The sequence below is a fragment of the Corvus hawaiiensis genome, chromosome 18, assembly GCF_020740725.1.
Source record: "Corvus hawaiiensis isolate bCorHaw1 chromosome 18, bCorHaw1.pri.cur, whole genome shotgun sequence".
In the NCBI taxonomy this organism is placed as follows: domain Eukaryota; kingdom Metazoa; phylum Chordata; class Aves; order Passeriformes; family Corvidae; genus Corvus; species Corvus hawaiiensis.
Genome location: NC_063230.1, coordinates 5,781,506 through 5,808,009, shown reverse-complemented (window position 1 = coordinate 5,808,009; position 26,504 = coordinate 5,781,506). Strand labels below are relative to the sequence as shown.

The following is a 26,504-nucleotide window of genomic DNA, read 5'->3' as shown; positions in this document are numbered from 1 at the left end:
GCTGTTGTGGCATTTTATCCTTGCAGCCCAAAAACAGACTTCTAGCTTAAACAACAGACCAGGTTTGTGGTTCTAGGAGCTTTTTACTTCCTTGTGGTGGTGGTTCACCTACGCTAATATACAGGCACTATGGCTGCTGCCTCAGCGGGCAAAAGGTAGAGAGCAAGTGATAAGCTTTGCTTTCTTAGCACTGAACTAATGTTCAGGAGCAAGAAAGAGGGGTTGCAGCACATCAGAACTGTGAGGCTGCTGTAGCTAAATTCCTGGCATTCCCATATTCATGTTTATTTACTGGCAAGAGAGCCTTTGCTCAGTTATCTAGGGCATGAGCCACCTTCTGTAACTCAAAATGAGAACTTCATTCTAGTCCCAGGCAATGTGACCTGAGCAATTCCTAATTTTACTTCCCTTTTCCATTTTTGTTGGTTTTATTCCCTAAAGATTGTTAAGGAATAGTCTACTAAGTGCTTCCTTTACAGCTTCTGTTGATTTTAAGGGCAATCCATGGATTTAATTCTCTTCAATTAGAAAGTTCATAGAACACACATGAACATTTATTTCATCCTAGGTCAGAATGCAGAATTGCTAATACTAGTCCAAGGCTCCAGTATCTCAGTTGCACAGGCCCTTTGTTAAAGGAAGGGAATGGTCCCATGTTTATTTTTCACTAACAGTAGTAGGACAATATTAGCAAAGACTACAAAGAAAAACATCCCTGGAGTAGAAATTTAAGAGGGCATAAACAAATTACTATCTCCAAGAATTTGATTAATTTGATTGTATCTAGGGATTGCCCTTTCAGATTTTTCTTCTTCAAGGAACAGAAGCAAATCCCCCCCAAGTTCCTGCATAAATGTATTTGTCTTCTGTTATTACAAGTCCCTGTCATCTTGAATTAAGGTAAAAAGAGAAAGGGGAAGTTTTTTTTCTTAAAACATTTCCCACTTTATACTAAAATTTCCATAAGAATAATGCCACATCTAATAAAGTTATCCCAGTAGGTGATCAAGCACTGAAACAGAAGGATTACCTAGTGAGGAATCAGAGAAGGTTGAGTTTTTGCCATCAGACTTTACACATTTTTAAAACCACATTGGTCAGTTTACATTTTATACACACTTGAGAGAATGGCACATTAAGGCAAATGAACACATTGTGATGCCTTCCAGTGTTACACAGGTGACAACCTAATCTGGAGATCCACGTCTGCCTTAAAGAATAGTCCACATGTTTAAACAAACTCATAGAAAACTAACAGGAACAACCATAAAACAGTTTTAAACAGGTAAAACGAATAAACTATAAAAATCCTGCACCTCCCATAAATATCCTCTGTGGTTCCACCACCTCATGGCCAACACCACAAGAGCCATGTGGCTCCACGCGGTGCCAGAAGATTCTGCGTGCGTGCGATGACAGCAGAGCCGAGGCGGGCAGTGGGCACCGGCAAGGACAGGCACCACACTGCTGGATTTTGCCCTTAGCTGATACACTGAAAAATAGCAGCATTAAGATACAGCCTGAAATAGCTTAGCTACTACCTCAACTTGTTAAAAATGTGCAAGAATAAAGAACACCAGCAGCATTTGAATGGATGTATTTCAATTTGGTTTCCAACACTTCCCTCCCAGACAAAGCATACACAAACACAAAGCTGACTCTGAGCTAGTAACTGTTACTTCTTTTCCATCTTTGAAAACTTTTCCCTTCATTTGCTTAACCTTTTAAAATTTTACTTAAAAACCTATTCAGTGTTAAAAAACCCACGAGGATTTTAAGGTAGTTTCTAAATGCCAGGAAACTGATCCTTATTCCCCTCTTTAGTCTGGAGAGACACAGACTATCCTAGTCACCTGAATTTCCTTAGCTGAAAATTTAAACATTTCAGATTCCGGTTCCTGAAAGTGACATTTGTAGAAAAGTCTCTCCAAAACAGTAGAAACTGAAGGAGCAAAATCTCCCAGTGCACACATAAAGTGTAACTTTTCGCTAGTTTGCTCTTGTGTTGTTTATATTGTATCTTTTAACATAGAAATTAAAGAGTTCAGTTTTCTGACAAAACTCACAAGGGAATGTGTAAGAGGAGAAATTGGAAGGCCTTCTCTACAGCCAAGTTTTGCATTTCCCTTTTTGTTTAAGTATGATAAGGCTTATTAAAAAAAAAAAAAGTAAAAATAAAACACAAAAAAACCTCCAAACAAACAAAAAAGCCCAACCAACATCCTAGGGGAAAAAAACATAAAAGCTTTTTGGAAATACTTAATTTCTGAAAACATAAGACTATTGAAAAAAACTTAATTGCAAAATTAAAGGAAATTCAAGAAATCAATTCTCGTATTCCAAATCAGTCCATGATTTCATCATCAGCAATACGATCCACTATCTTTTCCAGCCCAAAATTACCAGCTTTGGGGAAAACATATTCATACTTAACAGAAATAATTAACGGGTTAAGTTAAATTAACTTTTTTCCTTGATCCACATGCCTGCATGTTAGATAATGTTACATTAGAACTGAGCATTGTAATGAGAGACTGACAGCAACAACCTGTCACAGTAACCAAAGCAAAAGCAATTTTCTCATGGTTACACACTATAGCAATTTAATATTAAAACTAACTTCCTATATAAATAAAAATTTAAAACTTGGGCAAAAGTAAATTGGCACAGTCATTGTGGTATTGCTTTCCAGTTTCAACCTGCAAGGAGCAGCCACAGATTCCAAACACCAAAGGAAAAGGCTATCACCCAGCACCAGGTGTAGCTTGGGGATTTTCCCTTTTCCATGGGGTCATCAGCAGTGCTCCTGCCTCAGGTCCATGCCCCCAGAGTGGGAGCAGGCAGGAGTGCAAGGATTGCTGTAGAGCTGCTAGGGAAAAGGGAGAACAAATACAGAGAAACAAACCCAGAGAATGTTTTACTGCTCTGCACAACATGGCTCACGTTAATGTTTTTCAGGATTGTGACTAATTTTTACCTTCAAACAGGCAAAAAATGAAAAAAAAAATTTAAAAAATCAAAATATTAAGCCTTCAAGTTTCCTTGCCTTCATTCCCTCCCTCCCCCAAACAGCACGTCCTACTACAGACATTTTTTTCTTTTTTGCGGGTTCAGAAGTTGGAATGTCATGGAAATACATACAAGAGAGAAGGAATTTCTAGTTGTACATTACATTACAAAGAGGTTTGCTCCCAGACCTAAGGAGGGAGGGATACTAAAGCAATGTTAAATTCCTATAAGAATCCTTACAAAGCATGCAAAATATTGATATACTCACAAAATTGAAATTTATATTTTTTCCTTTCTGATTTTGCAACTTCACAGTACAATAATTTCTAATATTCTGCAGCAGTCAGAATTACAGTGACTACAAAATCATTTCCCTTTAATTTTTTCTATTTGCTTGAAACACTCCTTTGCAATTCTTTTTTTAAATTGAGAGTTTGTAGATCACCCATCAGAAAATGTGCAATTCAGCACAAAGAGGGGTCGCTTTCTGTGTCATATTTCCCTGCAAATGATGTCGACAACCTGACCCTACCAACCTTTCAAAATCTTTCCCTCCCTTCCCTTTTTGTGCCGATTCCTTCCCTTGTCTTCCAGCCATACTTTTCTTCTCACTGGGATGATGATGGACAGATGCCATTAAATGGATGCTGCATAACTGGGTAGGAGTAGCGGGGGCTGGAATAGTTTAGGAAAATGGCATTGCTCCCACCTGCAGGATGTTTGGCACAACTGCTTCAGAGCCAGAATCTGGGCTCTGGATACCAGCAATTAGATTCTGCAGTTTCAATTCCCTGGACAAACACTGCTGCCCTTTTCACCCCTGTAGCTCCAACTGATTTAGGGAGGGAAATACAAAACTGGTGTTTGGCCAGACCTTTTGTACTGCTAAATGGAGTTCCACAGAAATTTTTCCACTGCTCTTATTTAAAACAGTTGGAATTTCTGGAGAATCCACAAGGCATGCTACTTGCTAGATTGTCCATGAAGTACATTCTGGTGTTTTTTCAGAGTGTTTATATCTATCAGAAAAAGACTCTTGTAGAAACAATGTACAAAGCCTCCAAAAATTCAAGTATCAAAAAAAAGATGTTCTGATAAAAGTCTGGAGTAAGCAGCCAGCCAAACTGAGAGCCATTGATTTTTTTTTTTTTTTTTTTTTAATCCACAAATTCTTCAATTACTTTTGCAGAGATAACATATTTTCTTTGGAGTGTTGGGAATTAACAATCTTCCCAATTAATTTACACTAAGTTTGGTGGGGTCTAAGGAATTTATTAGGATAATATTGCCCCTGCTTCTATAAGCAAACAAACAACAGAATCACTGACTGTTATCCTCCCTGCCTCTCTTTAATTTGCTGTATTTACTTAATTAATTTCATTGAGTCTGTCTCAACCCAACAAAACCCATCAGAAGTGCAACGTAAGCAAGAGCAGGGCATCTCCTTCCCTGGGGTGTACAAACATTTGTATGGGAAAGGGTGGGTGAGCCAAAAAAACCCAGCCCCCAACCAGACAACAGTTCTAGCTGTACGTAAAACTGTTTGATTTCCTTAGAACCATATTCAAGACTTGAATTTCTGTGGAGAGAATTTTAGATCCCAGACCCTTCTCTTCTCCTTCCTCTTGCAAAGCAATGCTATTTTTGTGGTCTAGAACAGTACTTGAAAAACAGCAGTTATTAAAGACACAGTTGTGATATATCCTTTAACACCCCCTCACCCAAAAAGGGGTGTCCTATCAAGTGGTCCAGTAGAAATCTTGAAGTTTCTTTATGATAAATTAAATCCATAAAATGAGGAATACTTTCTGTCACAATCCCAACAAGAATAATTGCCACGCTCCGTGCGCATTCATCCAAGTGTCTATTGCTCCTTCTAGTGGAGATTCCGCACAGCTCTATCTCCGGTTAGTTCTGGTTCTACAGCACAAGGAGAGGTTTTTCTCCATTCTCTCCAGCTTGTCTCTGGTTAACAAACAGCAGAAGCTCTGAGGGCTGGAATTCCCTGGCACAGGAACAGGCCAGTCTGAGGAAACACCAGTCATCTTTTTCCCAGGAGTGACAGGGTTATGCCAAAAGCAGTTTGTGTCCTCTTGGTACCGCAGGCACCTACACCTCTGTGGAAAAGAGAATGCTTTGCCTCTTGCTGTCCGGGGTAGGGATAGTCTCTAGCTGCAGGAAGTACAGAAGAACTTGAACCTGGAAAGAGAAACTACAAGGTAATACTAAAGCCCTGCAAGAACTCATTCTCATCCTGGCTATGTGAGAGCTGGTGATACAGCTCTCTCAGGGAACATCTAGCAGCTATGATTTAATACACTGTATAACAGCAGTAGAAATAGTAAAACTTGCAGTGCTTCAGAGACACTCTTTTTAGATTCCAGGTGGAACAATGGTGCTGGTGTTCCAGCACTGAAAAAATTAAATCTAGAATTTGCCATTACTCAACAGAGAACATATAAACCAGTCTGACCCAGTGACACAGGCTCTGTGCTCCAACCCTCTGCATCGCCTTCAAAGGCCACAGTGGCCAAAGCATTTTGTTGTGCATCAGTGAAGGTGGTTTAAATGCCGAGGAGCATTGTGGAAACACTGCCAATTCTTTTACCCCAGGCCAGCAGCATGGTGCTGGGACACAGCTTCCCAAAAACTTCCCATGCACAAACAAACACAGGATGCACACATACAGACATTCCTTCATGAAAAGCTGTATTTGTACAGATGCAAACTGACCTGCCTGAAGGAACACTGTGCTACAGTCAGTCTAAAATGTCTGTGTGAGGGCAAAAGTTGTTTTATGTTTATTAAAAAAACTACCATGAAAACCCAGTGGGATAGCTGAGCCAGGCCTGCCACAGGACTGCACTTTCCCAGAAAGTGTCTCCACGAGATGCAATGGCACATTCAGGATTTTACCTGGGACATGACTTCTAGTGACCAGCTGTCAGTCATTGTGATGGGCTGGGTTGGGTTAGCAGGGATTTTACTGTCCTTCTCCGAAGGTCTGAGCAGTGTTGGTCCAAAGACAGTGGCAAGATTATGCAGGGACATCTTGTTCACACTTTCCCTCTCAGCAACCCTGGGAGAAGAAACAATGCACAAGGCAGACCTTTATAAACATCTGAGTTTTATAAATGAGAAACTGAGGCACAAAGTTTAAAAAATTTTCCCAAGGGCAGAAAAGCCTGCAGCAGAAACACAGGTAAAGCCCAGATTTCCTGGATTTTAATCCAGAATCTCAATCACAAGATGATCTTTCATGTCTCCAGGGACAGTCTCTGGCATGTACAACATACTTAGGCAAATCAACACATTGGGCAAGCATTAAGCCAGCTTAATGCATTAATAGCAAAAGCATGGAAATATTTCTTCCCAGTTACAATCATATTACAAAGACATAGACAAAATCAGAAAGACTTGACTAAAAAAGGAACTGACAACTGCAGTTAAGCAAAGTGCTGGAATTTTAAAAATAGATCATACTGGATTTCAGACACCTTCTGAGACAGGGCTCCCTAGATCTTAAATATGGCCAAAGCTTCATGGTTTATACAAAAACCTTTCCTGGTCTGTTTATCCAGATGCAGGTACAGTCTCAGTGACATTGCAGCAGGAATCTGCATTTGCCATAGATAAGCCCTGACTCTTCTGTTACTCCTTTCCTCCAGTTCTAATCCTTTTTCAGTATGAGTGGGAATGGAATTCAGGATTTACTGCCTCACTAAGTGAGTATGAGACAATAATTATCTGATGAGCATTCACAGCAGATCAGCAAATACTTCTTCATTTATGTGATTCAGCAGGCATTTAAAGAAAAGGCTCCACTTTTCAAAATAGCGATGCTTTACACATTAAATGCATTTCCCAAGGAACCACATATTACCTTTTTAAATGGTCCAGAAGGAAAAGGAATGTCACAAGGTTGGGTTCTGGAAGTGACAGCAACAGATTCAACATACAGCTCTCCTTTGCAACAGGATCTGAAAGTGCTACAAGACAGAGAACGAAACATCACCACAGGCAGCAAGCGTGAATCTGACTGAGCCATGCCCCAGAACAGCCAATACAGATGGTCCCAAAAGGACTGTGATTACATCATCATAGGCTGGAAGGTCAGAGTTGCACATCAATACCCCACAGCATCTTGTTCCTTTATTTCACAAATGCATTAAGAATCCTTTTCTCTCAAGCAGTTCAAGTGCTTTGAGACTTTCAATCATTGATGTTTTTCTCTGCATCAAGATAAGATGAGGTCTATATCTGCCCTTCCCTCCAAAGGGGGCTTCCCTGAAGCCTGCCTGGGCAGTCAGTGTGTACAGCCCCAGCAGGTAGGCTGGCATTCTGTCCTGACCCTATCCTTCAGAAACCTGGGCTTTTGCAGCTTGCAGAGCAGCATGGCAAGTGCCCATATTCCACCACGTGGCAAGGTGATGTCATTCCAACGCTCCATTCTGAGCTCCATTCCACTCCCCTCACAACTTGTTCCAGGCTTCTGTCCAACACTATAAATATAGGGTTTATGTTGCTTTAAGAGCAGCTACCTATGGAAGAGTTTCCATTATCAAGGGTTCCTTGTGTGGCACCTACCAATGCCTTCAGCAAAGTTGGGATACAGCTCGTCTGTGAAGAGGGGTTCCGGCAGCTCCCGGAAGTACAGTTTGAGGGTGCCTGCAATGGCATTAACGTCCATCTCACTCATCATCACTGACACATCCTTGTTATCTGAAAGAGGGGAGAGCAGAGGCAAGGTAAAGGAACTCCTGGCCTTGCATTCCTTCTTTTCCTTGCTTTGGGTCTGTTTATCTTTTATCTCTGTCCAAATAGCTGGGAGTTTTCCTGTTTACATTTCTCCAGATTAAATGAGCAACCTTCCAGCTGAGAAGTGCTGCACAAATGATTGCAAACACTTCATTGCTTTACATCAAGCCAGGGAACCTCACCCTCCCAGGGCTAGCTGTGCTGTGCCAGCAACCCTGGCCGGATCTGAACAAGCCCCACTTGACTGTATGTATACACATTTCAACTTTTATTACTGACAGCAGTTGTTATTCCAACTCCCTGCCTCTAACAGCTTAGAATAAGAGATTCTGAGATTCTCAACTCCCCATGGACTGCAGCTAAAGTACACAGGTAATTCAGGGCTTACACTTCAGTTTTTTACTATTAAGAACAACAAAACCACCCCCTCTCCCTAAACTAAGCATTGATCAGCACTGCTTTCATAAAACAGTGTAAGCCAGCATTTAACAGAAATGAAAAACGTTGTTTTTCAAACTGTGAAAGACCCTTACTTGCACTAGAGCACTATTTCATCAGTGGTTTTTGATAGCTTAGGGTGATTGAAAAGAAAGCACAAGAAGGAAATTTCACTAAAAAAGTGAAGGAAAAGTGCAGGAAGGGTGAATTTGGGTGTCTGGCACAGGCCCTATGTGGCTTGAACAGTTCTTGGACCATCATGTGGAAGCTGGAAGTAGGGTAGAAACTCACTTTTTGTACCTCAGCAACTTGGAGATGTTTCACCTGCCTGATCTCAGGTGTCTTTTGGGACATACAGGCCACACTTTTAAATGTAGCACCAGTAAGGAGCCTTTTTCTGCTCAAGATCAAAGAGAGCTTTGCAAGGGTTGCTCAAAGTGATCTAATTTTCTGAGGCTGTGCACATCAGTCCAGATGGAGTTAGGGAGAGAAGCCCTGACCACCCAACCCCAGCTTCATGAATACCCTTACTAGTTCTAAGGAACATCGGTTTTCACAAAACGTTCTTTATTTTAAGGATTTCTATTAATCTGGACACCTCACAACAGAGAGAAAATTATGACTTCTGATTGGTGATGTTTCCCCCAAGAAAGGTGTCTGCCATTTACAGAGATTTGGCAAGGCGGGTAAACCCATGATGTCATGGGAAGAAAAAAAAAGCATGCTTTGGTGCAAGGATCCATCCTGTTGTGTGCCTTCTGTTATGTCAGCAGCTGAAGAATATTAATAAAATATGCAGCCAGGGATAAAATTATTTTCCTTGAGTGAGAATCTCTACTTCTTAACGCTTCTTGGGCAACATAACATTAAAAATAGCACAGCCACCTGACAGGGCGCTCAGGCAGGTTCTCACAGAGCAAAGGAAACATCAGACACAAATACTTACTGACATCAAAGGCAGCTTTCAAAGCCTGGATGTCGGTTGCAACCCCAGAGACGCGGTAGATCCCCACCTCCTCCATCCCACGCCGCTCGATCTCCTCCACGCACTGCCGTACAATGTACGGCACCTTCGACCTCTCTCTCCTAAGAAAGCCAGACAGAAGAGTTCAGAGTTCAGCCCAGGCCCTCAGTGCCTGTTCCCCAGCCAGCCAGGACGGCTACAAGCACCCCAACATTTATTTCCCTGTGCAAACTTCTTCTGGAAAATGGAGTGGTAGGATGTCTGAGCAGGCAGTCAGGACTGAGCTGAAAAACTCCTTTTAAAACTGGAGAGGGTTTTCTGACTGTCTCAGCCTGGCTTTGGCTGTTCTGCAGCTTCCCTGAGCACTTGAGCTCCTGGCCAGGTCCCAGTGCTCCTAGAGCCTGCGGCTCTGCTCAGGTAATCAGAGGACTCCCAAACAGTCCTCAGATACTTAGTAACTCTGTTGCTTTCAAACTGATGCAATTCCATGGGGAGGAAATACCACACTTCCCAAACCATACAACAGAACAAACAGGTTTCTGCTGGCAAATGATTCATGACAAAGGATCAGGGGTTAAAATAATACAATGGGATCCAAAGACCTCAAACATTTTTGATTATGGAAAGGAAACATCACTGGTCAGTGGCTCTGGAAATTTGTGACCACATCAGCTAACTACAGAGAAGGCAAGGGCAAGGAGGATGTCTAGATTCAGAGGAGTGATAGGCTGTCAGTAAACAGCCTGTGTGCACATTTGTTTTTATCTCTGCAAAAAATGAAGCTCAGAGATTGTAAAGCATCTCTTGTCTGCAGCCACATCTACACTCCTAGACTAGTGGAGCAGACTGACTGAACTGCCTAATCCCTCAGGAGGACACCGGCAGGTGCACCCCACTGGCCAGCTGTCTTCTAAAACACAATGGGCAGAAACGTGACCCATCAGCTCACTTGGTGACAATAGCAATCTTGACCCCAAACACGCCCGTCTGCTTGCGGGACGGCATCCTTTTCAGGCTGAACTCCCGACTGGTGAACTTCACCGACAGCTTCACTTCCACCTGAACCAAAGAGAACAGATGTGACTTCTTAAACATTTCTTTTTTTTTTTTTTTCATGCTGCAGTGAAGAGCAAAGAAATGAAGCCCACAGGAGGTACAGAAGCAGAGCTAATTTCTGTTTGCCACACTTACCCCATTCATTGAGATGACTGTGCGCTGCCAATCTTTGTCCTGCAGCACCTGGGGGTCCAGCTGGAAAACAGAAGTTACCCATGAGCTAGGAACACACTTCAGAGAAAACAGCTAGCCTGGAAGACCTCTGCAAGTGAGCAGAGCACAATCACTTTTACCTTGTTATTTCTTTTCCATAGCAAAACCTACACTCCAAGGTTTCCCTGGTTTCAGGGAAACCAGGTTTTGGATATTGTGCAGTTCTCTAAACAGGGCTGATGAGGCTTCATACACATGAAAAATCCAGCAACATGTGAGCAGTGTCAGCTCAACAATAAAGGCAACCTCAGGGAGCACAATCAATGTTTGAATCGGCTGAGAAATCCTGGAAAGTTGTCCTCCTTCAACCAGCCTCTTCCTTTTAATTTCTATTTGAGCACAGAGGTGGGAAGACCACCAGGCCCTGCTATTGCAAGAACTCATTAAACAATAACAAGTTCCAATCTCTCATTTTCAGCTTTGCTTGATCTCTTGAGTGGACAGTTGTGAGCTGGGGAGCAGCTGACTCAAGTGCTAAAACATCACTCAGCAATTCCAGTACTGCCTGGGAGAGCCCAAACACATCCAAATGCCTGAGGAGTGGCACTCAGCTCCAGGTAGACTGGCAAGAGAGGAAGAGCTGTCTGCCTGGGGGCTTGATCAGCCATTGGAACCAGCCAAAGCGAGAATTCAGTGCCTCCTGAGACAGCTTTGTAACACTTGGCTCTTCAACACAAAGGCACAGTAAGACCAGGAGGAGGCACCTGCAGCAAACCTGTTTTGAGTTTGCTGCTGTCAGCAAACAAACAGTCATAGCCAGAGCTGCTTTGCAGCACAGCTCCCCCCTCTCACAGAGCCCCGTGCAGGGCCAGAGAGCTCTGGCAGGGGAGGGAAATGCTGGAACAATGGCAGCTGCAGGAAATTCTGGGAAAGCTTAGACACGGTCACGGTCACAGTCAGATCATCAACAGAGCAATCCAATGCTGCTGACAGCTACAGAGACAAGCCCCCCCATACCCTTCCCCACTCCCCAAAGAAAGACAAGCAGCAGAGAGTGAAGTTCCTCCCACTGCAGAGACCCCAGGCAGCAACAGAACAAACGAGGCCAACCTTATCCCTGCGCACTCTGTTACGGACATGAGCCCACAGCGGGATGCTGCTGGCACACACATGCTTCCCTGTCGAATTGGACCGGCTCCTATAGGTGCAACTCCGGCAGAAATTCCTGAAGAGCCCTTGTAAGGAATAGTCAGTAACCTGCAGCTCCCACATTTTGGGACTGTGCAAAGGTCCAGAAGGCCAATGGGCAGCAGTACTTGGCTTCAGTGCCTCAGTGACCCTGAACACAGGACTGCTCGCCAAGGGGGTTCGCTTTTAACTCCAGCAGAAAAGATCCGCCCCTGCCTGCAGGGCTGGCCGAGGGCCCTAGGAGCTGGCCAGTTTCTAGGTTGTTCTACCCTGAACTTCCGTGCTGGAAGTTTGGTTTCTTTCAACAACTGCATTCTTTCCCAGAATCAAGAGGAAACCACTTCTGAAGTGTCTGGTTTCCTATGAGGAGCAACCATGAAATTGAGTATTCCTGAAAGCTTGATCTCCAGCTCTAAAGAGTCATCTGGTTAAGCTGCCAAAATGGCCCTGCTGATGGACACAGTAACAGACAATCCTCTTGCTGGGAACCAGTTTTTCATACACTTTTAGAATGGAGTCACTGAGTGTATTATTTATAGCAGGGAGAGACAGCTCAAGACTAAAGAGGAAAGAGGGTTTGAATATTTGCCAAAAACTTTAAAGGAGGAGTCCAGCAGAATCCAGTTACAGCTTATTTAAGCTAACAGGTATTGCTGAGTATGTCTCAGTAGCGACCAGGGAATTCCCACCACTGCACAAAACAAAAGAATGTCAATAGCTGTTAAAAAATTTGAGCCAAACACCACCCTGCTCTGTCTCAAGAGTGACTTTCACACTGCTGCAAAGGACAAGCAGAAGCAGAGTGCTGGAGCCGAGAACTTGCAAAGACTTCTTCCTGGAGCTGAGAGCTCACAGAGACTTTTCCTTGCTGGGTACCTGCTGGGGCTGAGCCAGGACTGCGAGTAAACCTCCATGTACCTGCTGCTGCCTCTTGCTCCCTTGTTTCCAAACTCCGCTGCAGAGCTGGCAGGACCCTGCTGGAGAATGCCTTGTACTGAGTGGGGGCAGCCAGGGAGAACAGGCATCAGGGCTGGCTGACCCAGCCAACCCTGCATAAATCACTGGCAATAACAACAGCAATTAAGGAAAAAAAAAAAAAACAAACCCCAACTCCTCCAAGGTGCTTTTTAAATAACAAAGCAAAATGATGGAAGCTATTAAAAGAGCAAAGCTTGAATAAACTCTCAGCAACACTGAGTGAGACAGGAAGATCAAGTCTAAGTCTGGTAAGTCACAATAGGACATAACAGAGTCAACAGGAAACCAAGAACTGTCATTGAGACTTCCATCAAGCTTCAGTCCTGATCCCAACTGATGACTGACCTTCTGAGGCCAGCAAGAGCAACAGAGGGAAAGGGCAGCTGGAGCAGGCAGGGAGAGAGCACACTGAGGACAATGAGTTCGCAAGAGTGATGCTCCAGCACAGAGGACAAATGGGGCCATGCTGTCTTCTGGCCTGATTTGGAGATAAGTGACCTGAAAGAAGGAACACCAAGTAGAAGAATGCAATCCACAGCCAGCATGCCAAAGGGAGGCAGCTCCGAGCAAGTTGTGCCAGCTCAAGCAGGGGAGGCAGTGTGCAATTGCTGCCTCTGCACTTGACAGTAGAATTTACTGCTCCTCTAGCAGTTCCTCCAAAGAGTTGCTTGGTTTTAGTGACCTGCCCCATCTCCATTGAAACAGAGCCACTGTGTTGTTTCCATGCCCGTACAAATAGGACAGACCTGCTAAAACCCTCACAGACTGTATCGCATGGGCTTGTTTGCACAGTCCCCACCAAAAGCTCATGCTGAACAGGAAAATACAAACCAACCACTCTGCCTGTTTGCTGCTTCCTCCAGTCCCCTTGTGGCCTTTGATATTTGCAGTGGCAAGCTACAGCCCCAAATTCACTAATGAATCAAGCCAATACCTCTCTGTATCCTGCCCAAAACACAACAGAACCAAGCAGCTCAGCACCACAGGGGTATCTGAGTGCAGGTCTCTGGCCCTTGCAGCAGCTCAGCACTCAATTCAGACAGGGCACAGCAGTTAGGAAAGTCTGAGAGCGCACAGCAGAGTGGTGAGAACCTTGAAAAAGGCAAACTGGAGATGCTGCTCTGGCAAATGCAAGCCAGGCACTAGGAAGGGTGTCTGTGCTCTGCCCTAGGAAACCACTACAGAGAGCTTGATCATGATTTCTTTTTCCCCAGAGAGAAAAGAAAACATGCAGAAGGAGGGAAAAACAAAGAAGCCACAGTGGAAACGAAAGAGGCAGGACCGAGGAACATTAAGGTTAGTGTGTTTTATACATTCATTCACATTACTTCTTCCCTTTATTAAGTTTCCCAGGCAACTTTACACTCCATCAGTTTTGAATTGTAACTGATGTGACATACATGTTGTCAAGAGTCTCACTGCTGCTGGAAACTCCCAGTCCTGCCATAACCCCATTCTTCTCACAGCTCCCCACTGACAGGTTAATCTTTCCCACCATCACCCTTCAGCCATGACCCATTGCCTTCTTCATTTCCCCCCTATTTTCATTGCTGGGACAATGTTCTGCTTCAGCAAACTGCTTAAACAAGCTTGAGTGAGTAGAAGGTTTCCAAGCTGACACTTGGGACGTACAGCATGGGACAATCTGGTTTACATGGAAAACAACTTAATGCCTGAAATAGCCATGGGCACTGCTATGAGACATCCCAGATAATTAAGATAAGAGTGATTGTTTTGCAAGGCAACAGAGGAATGGTGCTGCGCCACAGAATGAGTGATCTAAGGTCACATCCTCCCTGATTTTCCAGCACTGCTGTGAGGGAGAAGGAAATATTTAGCTTGAGCTGATCATGCAGAAAAAGAAAACAAAGGAAACGGCATTTCTAGGAGGCACCAGTGGGAGGAGCCGGATCACAGGGTGAACTATCACTTCACTCACGCAGTCTGTTCCCAAGGCAGAGAGGTTGGTCCTGCTGACAAATGTGCCCACTTAGGTACAGTCTCAACGCCAGACAAAAGGCTGCTACACTCCAAACATGGGGATGTGTCTGCCACGTGAAGTGCAAACTTCAAGGAGCCAAAGGGCCAGCCCAAGTACCAAAGATGGACTGCAAGGTAACAACAGAAAGAAAAGCCTGGGGTGCTCACAGAGGAGCTTATGCCCACGTCTGAACTAAGCCTCACATTTCCTCCTATCAGGTGATGTCCATTCCTTCCTCCTCCAACTCCCCCAATAATTTCAGTTTCACAGTGTACCCAGGAACAGTATTTCTCATGCCCGAGGTGCACCAGAAGCCCCCAGCCATGTGTGCCAGTCAGTTCAACACTGCACACCCAGCACTGCTGTGCCCAGGTCTGGTGAGGACTTCACTTCTACATTTACAGGAGGTTCTCCCACATTAAAACCTCATGGGTTTATGTTTCAGAGATAAAAAACTTGGAGACTGGCAGGAAAGAAGCAGCTCTTGCATCTGGCTATAAAGACAGGCAAACAAAATATTCCATAGGAAAAGAAAGTATGAGCAATGGGAGCTATTAAAATTGCTGCTCATTCCTGGAAACTTGTGACTACACGGACCAATTTCCAGCCTTCCTTCCTTCCTTCACTGCCATAATGTAACAGAGAGATTTAATAAACATTTTCACAGCCAAAACAGTCCTCGTCTCCTTGATTGTCTTCATCACTGAGGCTCAGAATTTGGTGAGTCATAATTCCCAGTAGTGGGAAGTTGCATATTTACAATAATACATGGCTTAACAATACACTGCAATTTAGCCAACAGAGAAATTTCTCTGCTTTTATCATCAGGAGGATGCAGGCACGACTCTTCACGTTCCCAGAGCTTTTAACTAAAGGGAATTTATGAAACAAAAATCCTCATCCAACTTCACAGATCTTGCCTTTAGACAGACAGACTTGGGCTGAATAATGACAGTACAACAACAACAAGAAATCAGAAAGCCCAGGATAAACTACAAACTCTAAGGTAAACAAAATTTGATACAAAAGCACCTGGGAGAACACAGCCAACCTTCAGCCGCAGACTGTAATCAGATTTTGTTGCTGCATTATTACTGTTTCTTAATAGAGAAATGGTGTTTACTTCAAAAATAGAACTAAACCAAAATCAAAACATTTAATAATCTTTATCAATCCAAAATCTTACCAGACTGTCATATGACTTCTCTTTGATTCAAAAGTGTTTAAAATTTGTGATGGGATAGAAATCACTGAGAACTAAGAGGTTTTTCCGGTAGTTCATCAAGTATCTTTATAAATTGCAAAGGGGATTTACAGAAAGCAACAGAACTTTTGCATGTGCCTTTTATGATACAACAGAATGCAACATTTGTACATTAATTAAAAACATTTTAATTGATTTTTTCTTTTTTAAACTTTCCTGCTGTTTAGGTTTCTCTAAAAGAATCAAGATGCAATTAATATTCAATTGCCACCAAAGAGTATTTTTACTTACTAAAGTACAAAATATATTTACAGAATATACAATTGCTGTGCATAAAAATGCCCAATCCTGAGAGAAGGAAAAAAATTGCTAAAAATTTAATTAATTTTTTTTTTTTAATCATTCTATGTAAAATATTTGTAGAATTTAGCGGGTCAGTGATTTCAGGGTTCTCTGTTATGAGCACACAAATCTCCAGGGGATCTCAGGGCTGAAAACTTGCTCTTTTGTAGTTGCTCAGCTCCGTGGAAAACAGCCTTTGTTAGCAGAAGGGACATAGGGATTTCTGTCAGCCGAGACACACACACACAGAGGAGACACCCTGTGCTGGCATTTATTGATCTGCACACGCATTCCCTTCCAAATTCCACCATGCATTTGAGACAAAAGCTCTCCCTGAAAACAGGAGGGAGGGAAGGAAGAGGCCTGATCAAAGTCATTTAGGCAATGAACCCTGCCATAGCAAAGGTGGGATGTGATCACACAGGCCACCCTCACCCCAAGCTGCTTCTGCAACCCCACAAATGGCCTTGGCCTGCGTGACCATCGCTCCAGTGCCAGGGGAAGCTGTCATCCATGGGGAGACGGACAGCCAGACGTAAAAGGAGGGGAACTGGTGAGGTCTTTAAACATGCCAGAAAGGAAAAGGTATCTGGGCAAGGTCTCTGTTCTGTTCAACAGCCACTCCAACACAAAGGATGTGTTTGTTCTCAGAGCAGGCATTTAAACACCCTCCTAAAGTTGTGGACAGACAGTGCAACAAACTGGAACAAGATGGGGGACATATGTTCCCCATGTTTTCCTCCACAGATGGCCTGATTTCTCCTACATCCAGCTTTAGTGCTCTATCACACAGCAGCCCCCCATAAGCAGCAGCTCTTTGGAATCATCACCTCCCCTACTGTATTACAAATCTGCCACACAAAGTGTCCCAGGCCAATTCTCAGCAGTGGAAATGTTCCTCGGATGCTGCCTGCTGCCATGGACACCACACTCTGGACATGGCAGTCACGACAACAGTCAGGCTGTCCCAGGGCCTGGCCAACACATCCATCAACTTCCAGCATGCACAGATGGCAGCCCTTCTGCACATGACTTACAGAGCAGACACTATATTCTTGTGTCCTCCTGTCACAAGTGGAGCATCCTCAACAGTGCCCAGGGCCCAGGGGCAGTGCAGTTCCTACACACTGGTCTAGAAGTTTTGAAGTTAATGGGCAAATGAGAGATCAAAACAAGCAGCTATTCCATAAGGGTGCTGAAGTAGGCACATGGCACAAAGCAAGAGGGACAAAGCTGCTGATTTCCTGCCTGTGAATCACCCTGTGTACCTCACAATCTGAGGGAAAAATCTTCAATGCTGAGACAATCAGAAGGCAGAAAAAAATCTCTGCAGTGAACTCCAAGATTCAAAAGTCCTGTGATGTTCTGCTGTAAGGGTATCAGGAATGAGCTGAGCAGTTTTACCTGGATCTGTCCTTTCCCCATTATGCGATCTGTGCTCTCTCCATCCTCTTTGGTGAGCTTGGTTTTGTTGTAGCACTTTTCATAGCACAGAATCCGCAGTGTCTGTGAGCCCTCCAGCTCAATTTCGAACTCCTGCAGGGCACCAGGAAAGGAAAGAGTAATGGCTGCATCACAGCAGGACACCAGTCTCAGAATAATCAATACAGTCTCCTTAATACTCATCAGAAGAGAACTTAAGGACTGGCCAAAACCTCCTCCATACTGGAATTGGTCTAGAAATAAGCTGTAGTTGTATTTGTATCTATAAGGTGGTCAAATCGGACACTAAGATGGTTCACTCGTTAGTCAGGTTTCAAAGGTCTCAGCAAAGCATTATTCAAAGACACAAATTTGCTCACCTTCCTTGTAAGAAATTTTGCTCAGCAGCAGGTCTGAGCTGGCTGTAAACAGGCAAAATGTCTATAGCTAATTCTTCCCCCTCTCAATTAACAAAACCATCTCCTTCAACACATTTTTTACTTGTGTTTTTAAAAAAATTATCAAGCATGCATCTGTTTGAAAGATTAAATACTGGACAAGACTCATTTGTACCAAATTGTTTGTTTAACTACCGCTAATCAAGAGAAAATATGCAAGCCCTGACAGCCAAATGAACCTGGCAGAAAAGTGTTTTTTGAAAAGCAGCATACACAGTACAAATGCTGAGCATGCAGCAAGCTCTTCCACTGGCAGGTCTTCTGCCCATCATGCATTGATGTTTGGCACATGGAACAAGTCATATCCAGAAAGATCAAACCCACCTCATTCCAGTTAGGCTCTGTGGTGTCTCTGTAAACTCTAGTTTTGGCCTTGTTCACAAAATACCCAAAAGAATCCACCTCTAACGTGCAGTACAAATCTGAGGAGGGGAGACAGGGACAAAAACTTTTAAGTAATAGCTAGAATCTCCTAACTTGCATTAATCACTTGGGCACAGGGTGTCTTCATTTCCATCATCTCTGTACTAGTACCAGTAACACCATCCCCATACAAATCTCATCACCTTGATCAGCCCAGCTGTCCTTAAGAAGCTCTGTCACCTTTTTTGATCCTTCTGTCAACTCATTCCCCTGAATTTTAACACCACTTTCTTCACAACAAAAAATCTGGATGTCAGAGAACACTCTCCATTCTTTCATTGCAAAACAAAATACAGCTGAAAGAATTCAGGGTAAGGCCTGAATTGTTTCTAGAACAGCTGGGTAATCAGAAAACACTGCTTAAAACTTCAAACAGACTAGGCCTAAAAATAAGTGCTGTGTGCTTGATCCTTTATGGTGATCTTTTTCGGAGTTAAGAGTGGGAACTTCCAGTTCCCCAAAACACCTTTCCTCTTCACCATCATCACAGATGCTGCAATCCACGCCCAGCTGTCCCAGCACGTGGCTTATCCAACCCCTATCAGTACCTTTTGTGTGTCACAGAACTATAACTCACTTGAGCTTTGCTTGAATCCCATGGCAGAATGGACAATGACGTTCAGGAATCCATAGAGACCTGGGGACTCGTCATCTGTACAAAAGATCCAAGGAATTTTGTTACATTCAGAGTGGAGCCAAGAGTGAAAGAGTGATGAAACTGATATTACACAGGTTAATGAGAAGAGGGTGAACGGTCCCCAAGGATGGCAGGAGCACGTTAACAGCCGGTTCAGCAAGAGAGGAGACCGTTCCATAGTCGTTGTCAGTGGCACCTGTAATACCTTCTGGCACTGGGGGGCTTTTACAGTGACAGTTCTAGCATCAGCAAGACAGCATGGAAGAAATTCCAAGGAGAAAAAGTAAATTATAGAGGTTATGTCTACACTAGCAGATTAAGCAGTAATTTAGGATAGTCCCTGACACAATTTTGGCCAACTAGTGTTGTTCCAAAGGATTCTCAGACATAGCTCAAAGCTGTCCCGGGCTAGGACTCTACCAGGCACTCTTAAACCTTGCACAACAGCTGCATGAAAGGACCGTGTAATAGTTGATTAATGTATACTGGAGGATGCTTGCAACCCGTAGCAAAAGGGAACAGCAAGAGCAGTTCCAGGGGAAAGCACAAAATCAGGCAGGGGGAGAGTTTCACTGCAGCTGCACCATGTGAAAGCAAAACCCAAAAATCTTACCTTCCTTATTGATAGTGAGGGGAATGTTGTGGACTGTCTGAAGCTTCACACAGGAATTTGTTAGCATCTGGAGCTCCACCGATGTGAGAGAGAAGCTTTTAAAGCCTGCCATGGAGATTGAAAGAGAGAGGAGTTAAAATTCCAAGGAGAGGCTGGATGCATTACCCCTCATCCTGGGACACATAGGATAGTGCTCCCTGGGCAGTGCTCAGTGGCAGCACCGGGGTGCTCAGGGCGGTATTGCTGCTGCAGCCCAGCTCTACTGGGGGCATACTTCTTTCCTCTTCCAAGTAAAGTCTCAGGATGGTTCACAGGAAATAGAGGGGCTCTTGGTTCCTTGCAAAGCCAAGAACACCATGCCAAAAAAGTAGGTTTCTTTTGAATGGAGACAGGTAAAAGGGTGCGGTTCTTCCCTCTCCCTGGAACTGCACTGAGCTCTGATCTCTAGGGTAAATGGGAAAATCTCTACACACATTTACTTACTAAGTGCTCTCTCTACACATTCCTCCCATGTTGCTGCAGCCAGAAGTTCCCCAAACAGCCTCAGACAAGAGACATCCATATTGCACTGTGGATTTCAACGCAGATCTCTGTTTTGGCAGGGAAGCCTGTCCCACACCTTATCCTCTGGACCTCTGCTCCCTTAAGATCACAGTATCTGTACCAAAGACAGCTGAGGGATACTCACATTTCTTCTGCTGCTCCCGGATATTCTCCCTCCACTCCGCCCTTTCATAGTCTGATGAAATGAGGAATGTGTAACTCTACCCAGGAACATGGAAGAAAATAGAATATAAGAAAACAGAATAGAATATAGGAGACAGAAGAATATAAAAATATGCATTAGTCTGATGCACCACTGTGGGCTGGGCCTGCCTGCTCCCACCGTCCTCCAGTGCAAGTTGCTGGATACACTGTTCTGCTTGTGTATATATGTATAGCACTTGTCCTGCATCACATCTCTGTCAGGGCAGGCAGGGCTCTGGCGATGTGCCCGTGGCACCAACACAGACAGTCAGAGCTAACAGAGCCCCACCCTGCCAAGGGCAGTTGTGGCCCTGCATCAGCTCCCATGGCAGCTTGTGCTATTCCTCACAACCGGAATTCAGTTGCACCAGGAATGCCAGAAGCCTCCAGCACAGGCCTAGACACTGATGAAGCAGTGACAGTCAGGAAGCAGTGACCAGCTCAAGGATTTTCACTGAGCAGCAACACAACCTTATCAGACTCCTTTGCCATGTGCACGGAAAGGCCACGGTGAGAGGTTACAGCACTGCCATAGCAGGGAACACCCCTGACAGAGGATGACCCTGGCAGGGGCAGCTGCAGCCCTGAGGACACTGCCCTGAGTGTGCCAAGCCTTGAAGTCACAGGGCAATTTAGAAGGCAGCTGCTGCAGAGCTGGATCTTGGATGAAGGGCTGTTCCTACTGCTCCACCAGGACTGGTGCTGAGATACGGGATTCATTTCTATGGTTATTTCTTAAATGCCAGTCTTGTATGCAAATTAGTCACAGCCTTATAGGATGCCATCATAACCTTGGGCACAGCAAGGGTGAGGTGTCTGCTGCTTGCAAAGTGCTTTGAGGACACACAGCAGAGGCCACAAAGCCCTCCCTGTGCAGGAGCATGTACAGTCACAGACACAAGCCCCTGATCTCTGGCCCCTGAGGGTGACAGGGTGTGCTCTCACCTTGCCGTTGCGATTGTGTACCCGGAAGGCCATGTTGGGAGACATCAGTAGTAGGAGGGATTCCTGCTCCGAGAGCTTCTTTTTCAACCTCTCAATGACCTTGCTGCCTTTATTGGCCCTCTGAAGGGTGTGGGAGAGAAGGAGACAGAGGACACGTGTTACACTCCAAATCTGCCCCCATTTAGATTAACCACCATTTTGAAAACCACAGTCTCTACCCTGTGAGTAGGTAAATGGCCCCAGAGTAGAAGAAATGCTGTCAACAGGATCCACAGGGCTCCCAGCTGCTCAGAAAGGTGTTACTTGCAGAATCTCCACTTGGACTGGGCTCTGTTTCTTGATTCCAGCTGTCCCAGCTGAAATGCAGAGGTGTGTGGCCACTGTCCCAGCTGTAACCTGTATTTTCTGTTCCAGAGGCTGCAGTAGCATCATGTCACTGAGCAGCCATATCACTGCCAGGTCCTCCAAGTGTTCTTAACTAAGAAGACTCTAAGGAACTTCTCTAGAAGCCGCCCAGAACACTCCTACTCACCACCCATTGATCCATTTTCATCAGAGGTCCACTAAAAATACAGTTTTTCCTGGATAAAATCCAGTCCCAAACCCAGCCATGTGTATTGTTTAGCACTGATGCACCAAAGCACGTCTTAGACACCTGCAGCTGGTGCGTAAAAGGCTTCCACAAAGTGTTCTTCCTAATACCTTACTTTTTCCAGGAAGCCCTCTTTAAAAGCCAGCCAGGACCAAGAGGCAGAAGCGTATTCTTTGGAAGCGTGGGGAATAATCTTCTCACAGCACATCAATGTTACTCATATCCTGCTCTACACATCACCAGTGTTCAAACTCTTATTTCTCTTTTAGGGTCCAGGAAGCTTTGTGATCTAACAACTCTCAGAAAACATGTCTTGCAAAAAAGAGAAGCCTGGGCCAGAGACACTATGTCCATGTCAGACTGTCCAGTCAGCATAATTGCTGTTTTCCATATATTTGCTGGTGCTTTGACATCTGTGAAGTAGGAAAAAGCTTTAAAGGCATAACTGAGCCTGCTAAAATTCAAGAGTAAATGGCTTCTGATCAAAATCACTGGCAGGATCATAATTCAACAGCCAGAAATTGGCAAGTAACACTTCCAGTCCTTCTCATGTCTTCAGCATAAGATCCCTGCCCTCCACTTTGATGTTCATAGGTGGTTTTGCTGAGTAGAGGAGCTGCTGGGTACAACTACAGGGTCTTTTTATCTGTGCCTCCTCAAAGGGCAGCATCACCCAGGCTGTGCACTAGCATGAGCGAAGCACCTGGCTATCACAAGCCCCTGCTGAATGGTCTGTTGCAGCTTGGCTCCCCACACTGTGCAGCCCTGGGAGAGCTGCTGCCACCAGCACCTCATCTGAGCACAGACACTGAGTCTGCATTGCCTTGGAGTGCTCAACTCCTTTACCTTTTCCCGCTGGATGTCATTCTTGATCTGGGATATCTTGATCTTCATGGCATCCAGTTCCTCATCAGGTACCAATGGGATATTGGGCACTGCCTCAGACTCATCCACCATTTGGAAACTGAGGTCAGTGAGTGGGATGTACCATTTGCAGTCATACTGTTGGCTTTTTCTGAAAGGCAGAAGGTCCAAACCTTTTACTATTACTGGTAAACACCCACTTGGTTTGACAACACCCACTCCTTCCCACAAGTCCTTCCCTGCTATAGTGCATAACATACAGATACTGGCCCAATTTTACTGTCATTCCCATATGGAGAAAGTCTGACAAAAGGCTGCTTTTCAGCAAGACAGACTAGCAGGGCCAGTAGCCAGCACAGCATATAACAAGGCAACTTATTTTGTTATCTAGTTCTTTTCATCCTAAGGAACCACATCCATCTCCTGCAGACAATTTCAGTCTTGTGTGCTCTCTCTTCAAAGCCCCTGGTGTTGCAAAGTTCTAAAGCTGTGCCACACCTGTGACCTGGTGGCCCCCTGGGATCTGAACCTGGGTCTCTCCTGCCTAAGCTGGGGCCAAGACGGGGCAGGTGAGCCAATGGATATAAACCTCTGTGTAATCCAACTGGGGAGAGAAACTACAGCTCACAGCTGCCATTCTCCAGGGATTTCACCAGGATAAGCAGCTCCCTTTTTAAATGTTTAATGTAATTTATTCCCTCTTCACTTCTACTGTCAGGAACATCCACTCTTGGGAATGTCCCACCCCTTTGAAGATTCATTCCTCACTAGCACGTGCTTTGAAAAGGGCAAGCAAAACTTTTTGCTTGAGAAGGGCAATAAGCTGAGTGAGGTCTCCCCAAGAAGAACATTTACCAAATGAAGAAAAGCCCTATTTGAGGCAAGTACATTGGTAATGGTTCCTCCCCCCTCACTTGTGAAAAATGCCAACAAAACTGCTTTTTAGCTGCACTTTAGGGTTGACACATAGTCTGTTTACTGCACCTTTACCATTTTTCTGTAAAACTGTTAACAGGCTGTAGCTGCAAAGCCAAAATTAACAACCTCAGTCACAAAAGAAAGTGAAGAATGTCACCTATTAAAAGAAAGGGGAAGTAGAAAAATGAATTCTGGACATTTGTCCAGAATACCAGCAGCTACAGCATATCCTGCTCTCCTAGGTAGGTTCAGGGCATGGATGGGAGAAATTAACCTTTCCTGAGGGGTCAGGACTTAGACAGGATCTCATACAGTAAACATTCCCAGCTTGCCAATCATTTCTTGTCTAACTACATCTTGTGGATTATGGTTACCCAGGTCTGGTCCATCCATATGCAACTAAAACTGCAGGCCAAACCCAGGGTTCTGTTGCAGCTGAGGTGCAAAGCACGAAGTCCAAAAGGAAACTCTCACCCTCCTATCTGCTTCTTGAGCTTGGCACACAGGAAGAGATCAGTAAAAAGAAAGACATGACGTAGCTTGCGAGCCCCCTCCACCAGCTCCACCATGAAACTGTCCTTCAGCAGCTGCCGGTGCTGGGAAAAAAACAGGGAAAATGTTTCAGTGCAATATGAGCTCCACATGTGGCACTAGGGCAGCACAGTCCTTAGACATGACTCCTACCAGAGCAAATTCAGTAAATCTGTCTAATTCAGAAAATTAAAAAAGCCTACTAAATACTCCTTGCTGTCAACTCTGCTCCCTGCTGCAGCCCTCTCTCCCAGAGACAGAAAGAGCCATGCATCTTCTCCCCTGCCTGGTATTGGGTCAGACTTCGGGCTTCTCTCCATCACCTGTTCCTGAACCCAAGTGCAGTTTGCTGTGAGTCACTGCCCAGCTCCTTCGTACCAGAATCCCTGAATCCCTGCCAGCGGATCGTCTCCTCCCAAGCCAGCAGAGGGCAGCAAACACCGCTTCTTCCAGAGTCGCTTCTCCCAGAGTCACTTCCCAGCATCAGCCTCAGCCACCCCAGCAGGGATAGCAAAACTCTCCTCGACCCCCTCCTCTCCCATTCCCATAACGACTTTGTCAACATTAACAGCTGAATGCCATTGCTGCTCCTTCATTACAAGTGCTGTTAAGGGATAATTCCTGAACACGTGTATCTGGCAAACTTCTCAGGAGTCCCTTATCAGTCTGTGCTTTAAAAGGACCATCTGGATCTACCCTCACCATGTGCCTATTGGAATCTTCTTTATATACCATATAAAGATTCCCCAAACCTAGAAGATGCAAAGAAGCTGCACAACTCTGACGCCTTTAATCGTGTTTCTAGTTCCAGGGAGTTTTACAGCCTCCTAAAGAAGGCGCACATATCGGTAGGCAGAAACACTGCTTTCCTAGTTCCCTTATGGGGGAGGCAGGGGGGATGAATGACTCCATAGTCAAAAGACCAAAAGACTGGAATGTAGGCGCTTAGACAGGTGGCTGTGTGCTCATTTCAGTGACCATGACACGAGTTTCATGCCCTGCTCCATGCTCAGGTCCTCCACTGTGCTGTCAGAATCAGCAGGACTCAGTGCACACCTGGAATAGATACCTCCCACAGATTTTCAAACAGAAGGCAAGGCATTCAGCTCTGGGCAAAGTTTATTTCCACCAATATGTATAACTGTCAGTGTTGCCTCACTTCGCAGCCAGTACAAGCAGGAACCACCAGGTTCCCCACACATGCTAAGGAACTCTTCCCTGACCTGTACTTCCTTTGTTATTCCAGCTAAGAGGATGCTCTTCTGACACCACTAAGTGACACATCAGATGTCCCACATCTGCCTAGACAGCACTGTGGCTGGAGACAGGAGAGTTCTGCTAACCCTGTCCAGGGCTAACCAGCATCTCCCCAGCTGTCTCACTGCCAGCCTTGCCCATCCCCATGCTCAGGACTCGCCCCTGAGGCCCTGCTGCCCTGCCCCATGGCTGTGACCCCCACCAGCGACACACACAGAGAAGGGTCTCCATGGGGCACCACGAGAGCAGCTCCCCTGGGCAAGGTCAGGACACCCACACCAGAAGTGATGCCTCAGTTTCTCAGGTGAGGCCCCTGGGTTCTGTTTGCTGTGTGACTTAACAAACCCTGAACGCATTCCCTGCTGAGGGCGTGGGAGTGCAAAGCCCTGCGCTGCCTCTCCTGCCTACCATTCTTCCCATCTTGGCTCTCCAAAATGAAAACAAACCACATCAGTCCTGAGCCTAGCAGGCATCATGGCAAGGAACACGTGACAAAGAAATGCCCCTGCAGACATCATTCTTCTTTCCACAGTCTGTCCCACAGCACCCTACACTTCCTGACAGGGACTAGGAGTTTGCATTTTCCTGTCTGCAGCTACACAAGCACCACAACTTACTGTGAAAGCACATGCACTCAGCAGCTCATCTTGGTGCTGCCTTCCATTACACAAAGGTCCTGGAAATCTGTGAGCAGGGCAGCAAAAACTGCACTTTTCTCAGAACTGCGGGAAGCAAGGCTGCTCCCTGGCAGACTGCTGCAGCATCTCCGGGCAGGACTCTGGGGAGATCTGGCATCCAGCAGTGCTTCAGCTCAGAAAGGCCTGTACATATGTTAGTGTTTATTTTTAGGTGGGTGTGATCCTCCTGGCTTCTTCTCTATGCTTTTTGAGATAACTCCTGCCTGCACTAATGCCTTTGCTGCTGATGGGCACTTGAGCACGCCTTTCCCTCCTGCCTGGAGAGCAAGCCCCAGATAGGGAACTAGAAACATTGAGCTTTGAAAATAAATAAACAAACAGGAGGAGG

General features: G+C 45.0%; 1 protein-coding gene across 3 annotated transcripts in view; it reads right to left on the bottom strand.

Moving 5' to 3' along the window:
- Positions 1 to 4,147: 4,147 nt before the first annotated feature.
- The window catches only part of BCR (BCR activator of RhoGEF and GTPase), a 93,434-nt gene continuing 71,077 nt past the window's right edge, over positions 4,148 to 26,504 (bottom strand). For all 3 annotated transcript variants that reach the window (XM_048322751.1, XM_048322752.1, XM_048322753.1), the window contains 15 exons: positions 24,165 to 24,286; positions 22,755 to 22,923; positions 21,317 to 21,436; positions 20,313 to 20,388; positions 19,625 to 19,729; positions 18,952 to 19,026; positions 18,276 to 18,373; positions 17,476 to 17,607; positions 10,361 to 10,420; positions 10,119 to 10,228; positions 9,152 to 9,291; positions 7,597 to 7,731; positions 6,893 to 6,998; positions 5,926 to 6,088; positions 4,148 to 5,208 (listed from right to left, as the gene is read on the bottom strand). In XM_048322751.1, coding sequence (XP_048178708.1) covers positions 5,119 to 5,208; positions 5,926 to 6,088; positions 6,893 to 6,998; positions 7,597 to 7,731; positions 9,152 to 9,291; positions 10,119 to 10,228; positions 10,361 to 10,420; positions 17,476 to 17,607; positions 18,276 to 18,373; positions 18,952 to 19,026; positions 19,625 to 19,729; positions 20,313 to 20,388; positions 21,317 to 21,436; positions 22,755 to 22,923; positions 24,165 to 24,286 — 1,701 coding nt within the window. In that variant the 3' untranslated portion in view covers positions 4,148 to 5,118. The remainder of the gene's footprint in view (positions 5,209 to 5,925; positions 6,089 to 6,892; positions 6,999 to 7,596; positions 7,732 to 9,151; positions 9,292 to 10,118; positions 10,229 to 10,360; positions 10,421 to 17,475; positions 17,608 to 18,275; positions 18,374 to 18,951; positions 19,027 to 19,624; positions 19,730 to 20,312; positions 20,389 to 21,316; positions 21,437 to 22,754; positions 22,924 to 24,164; positions 24,287 to 26,504) is intronic.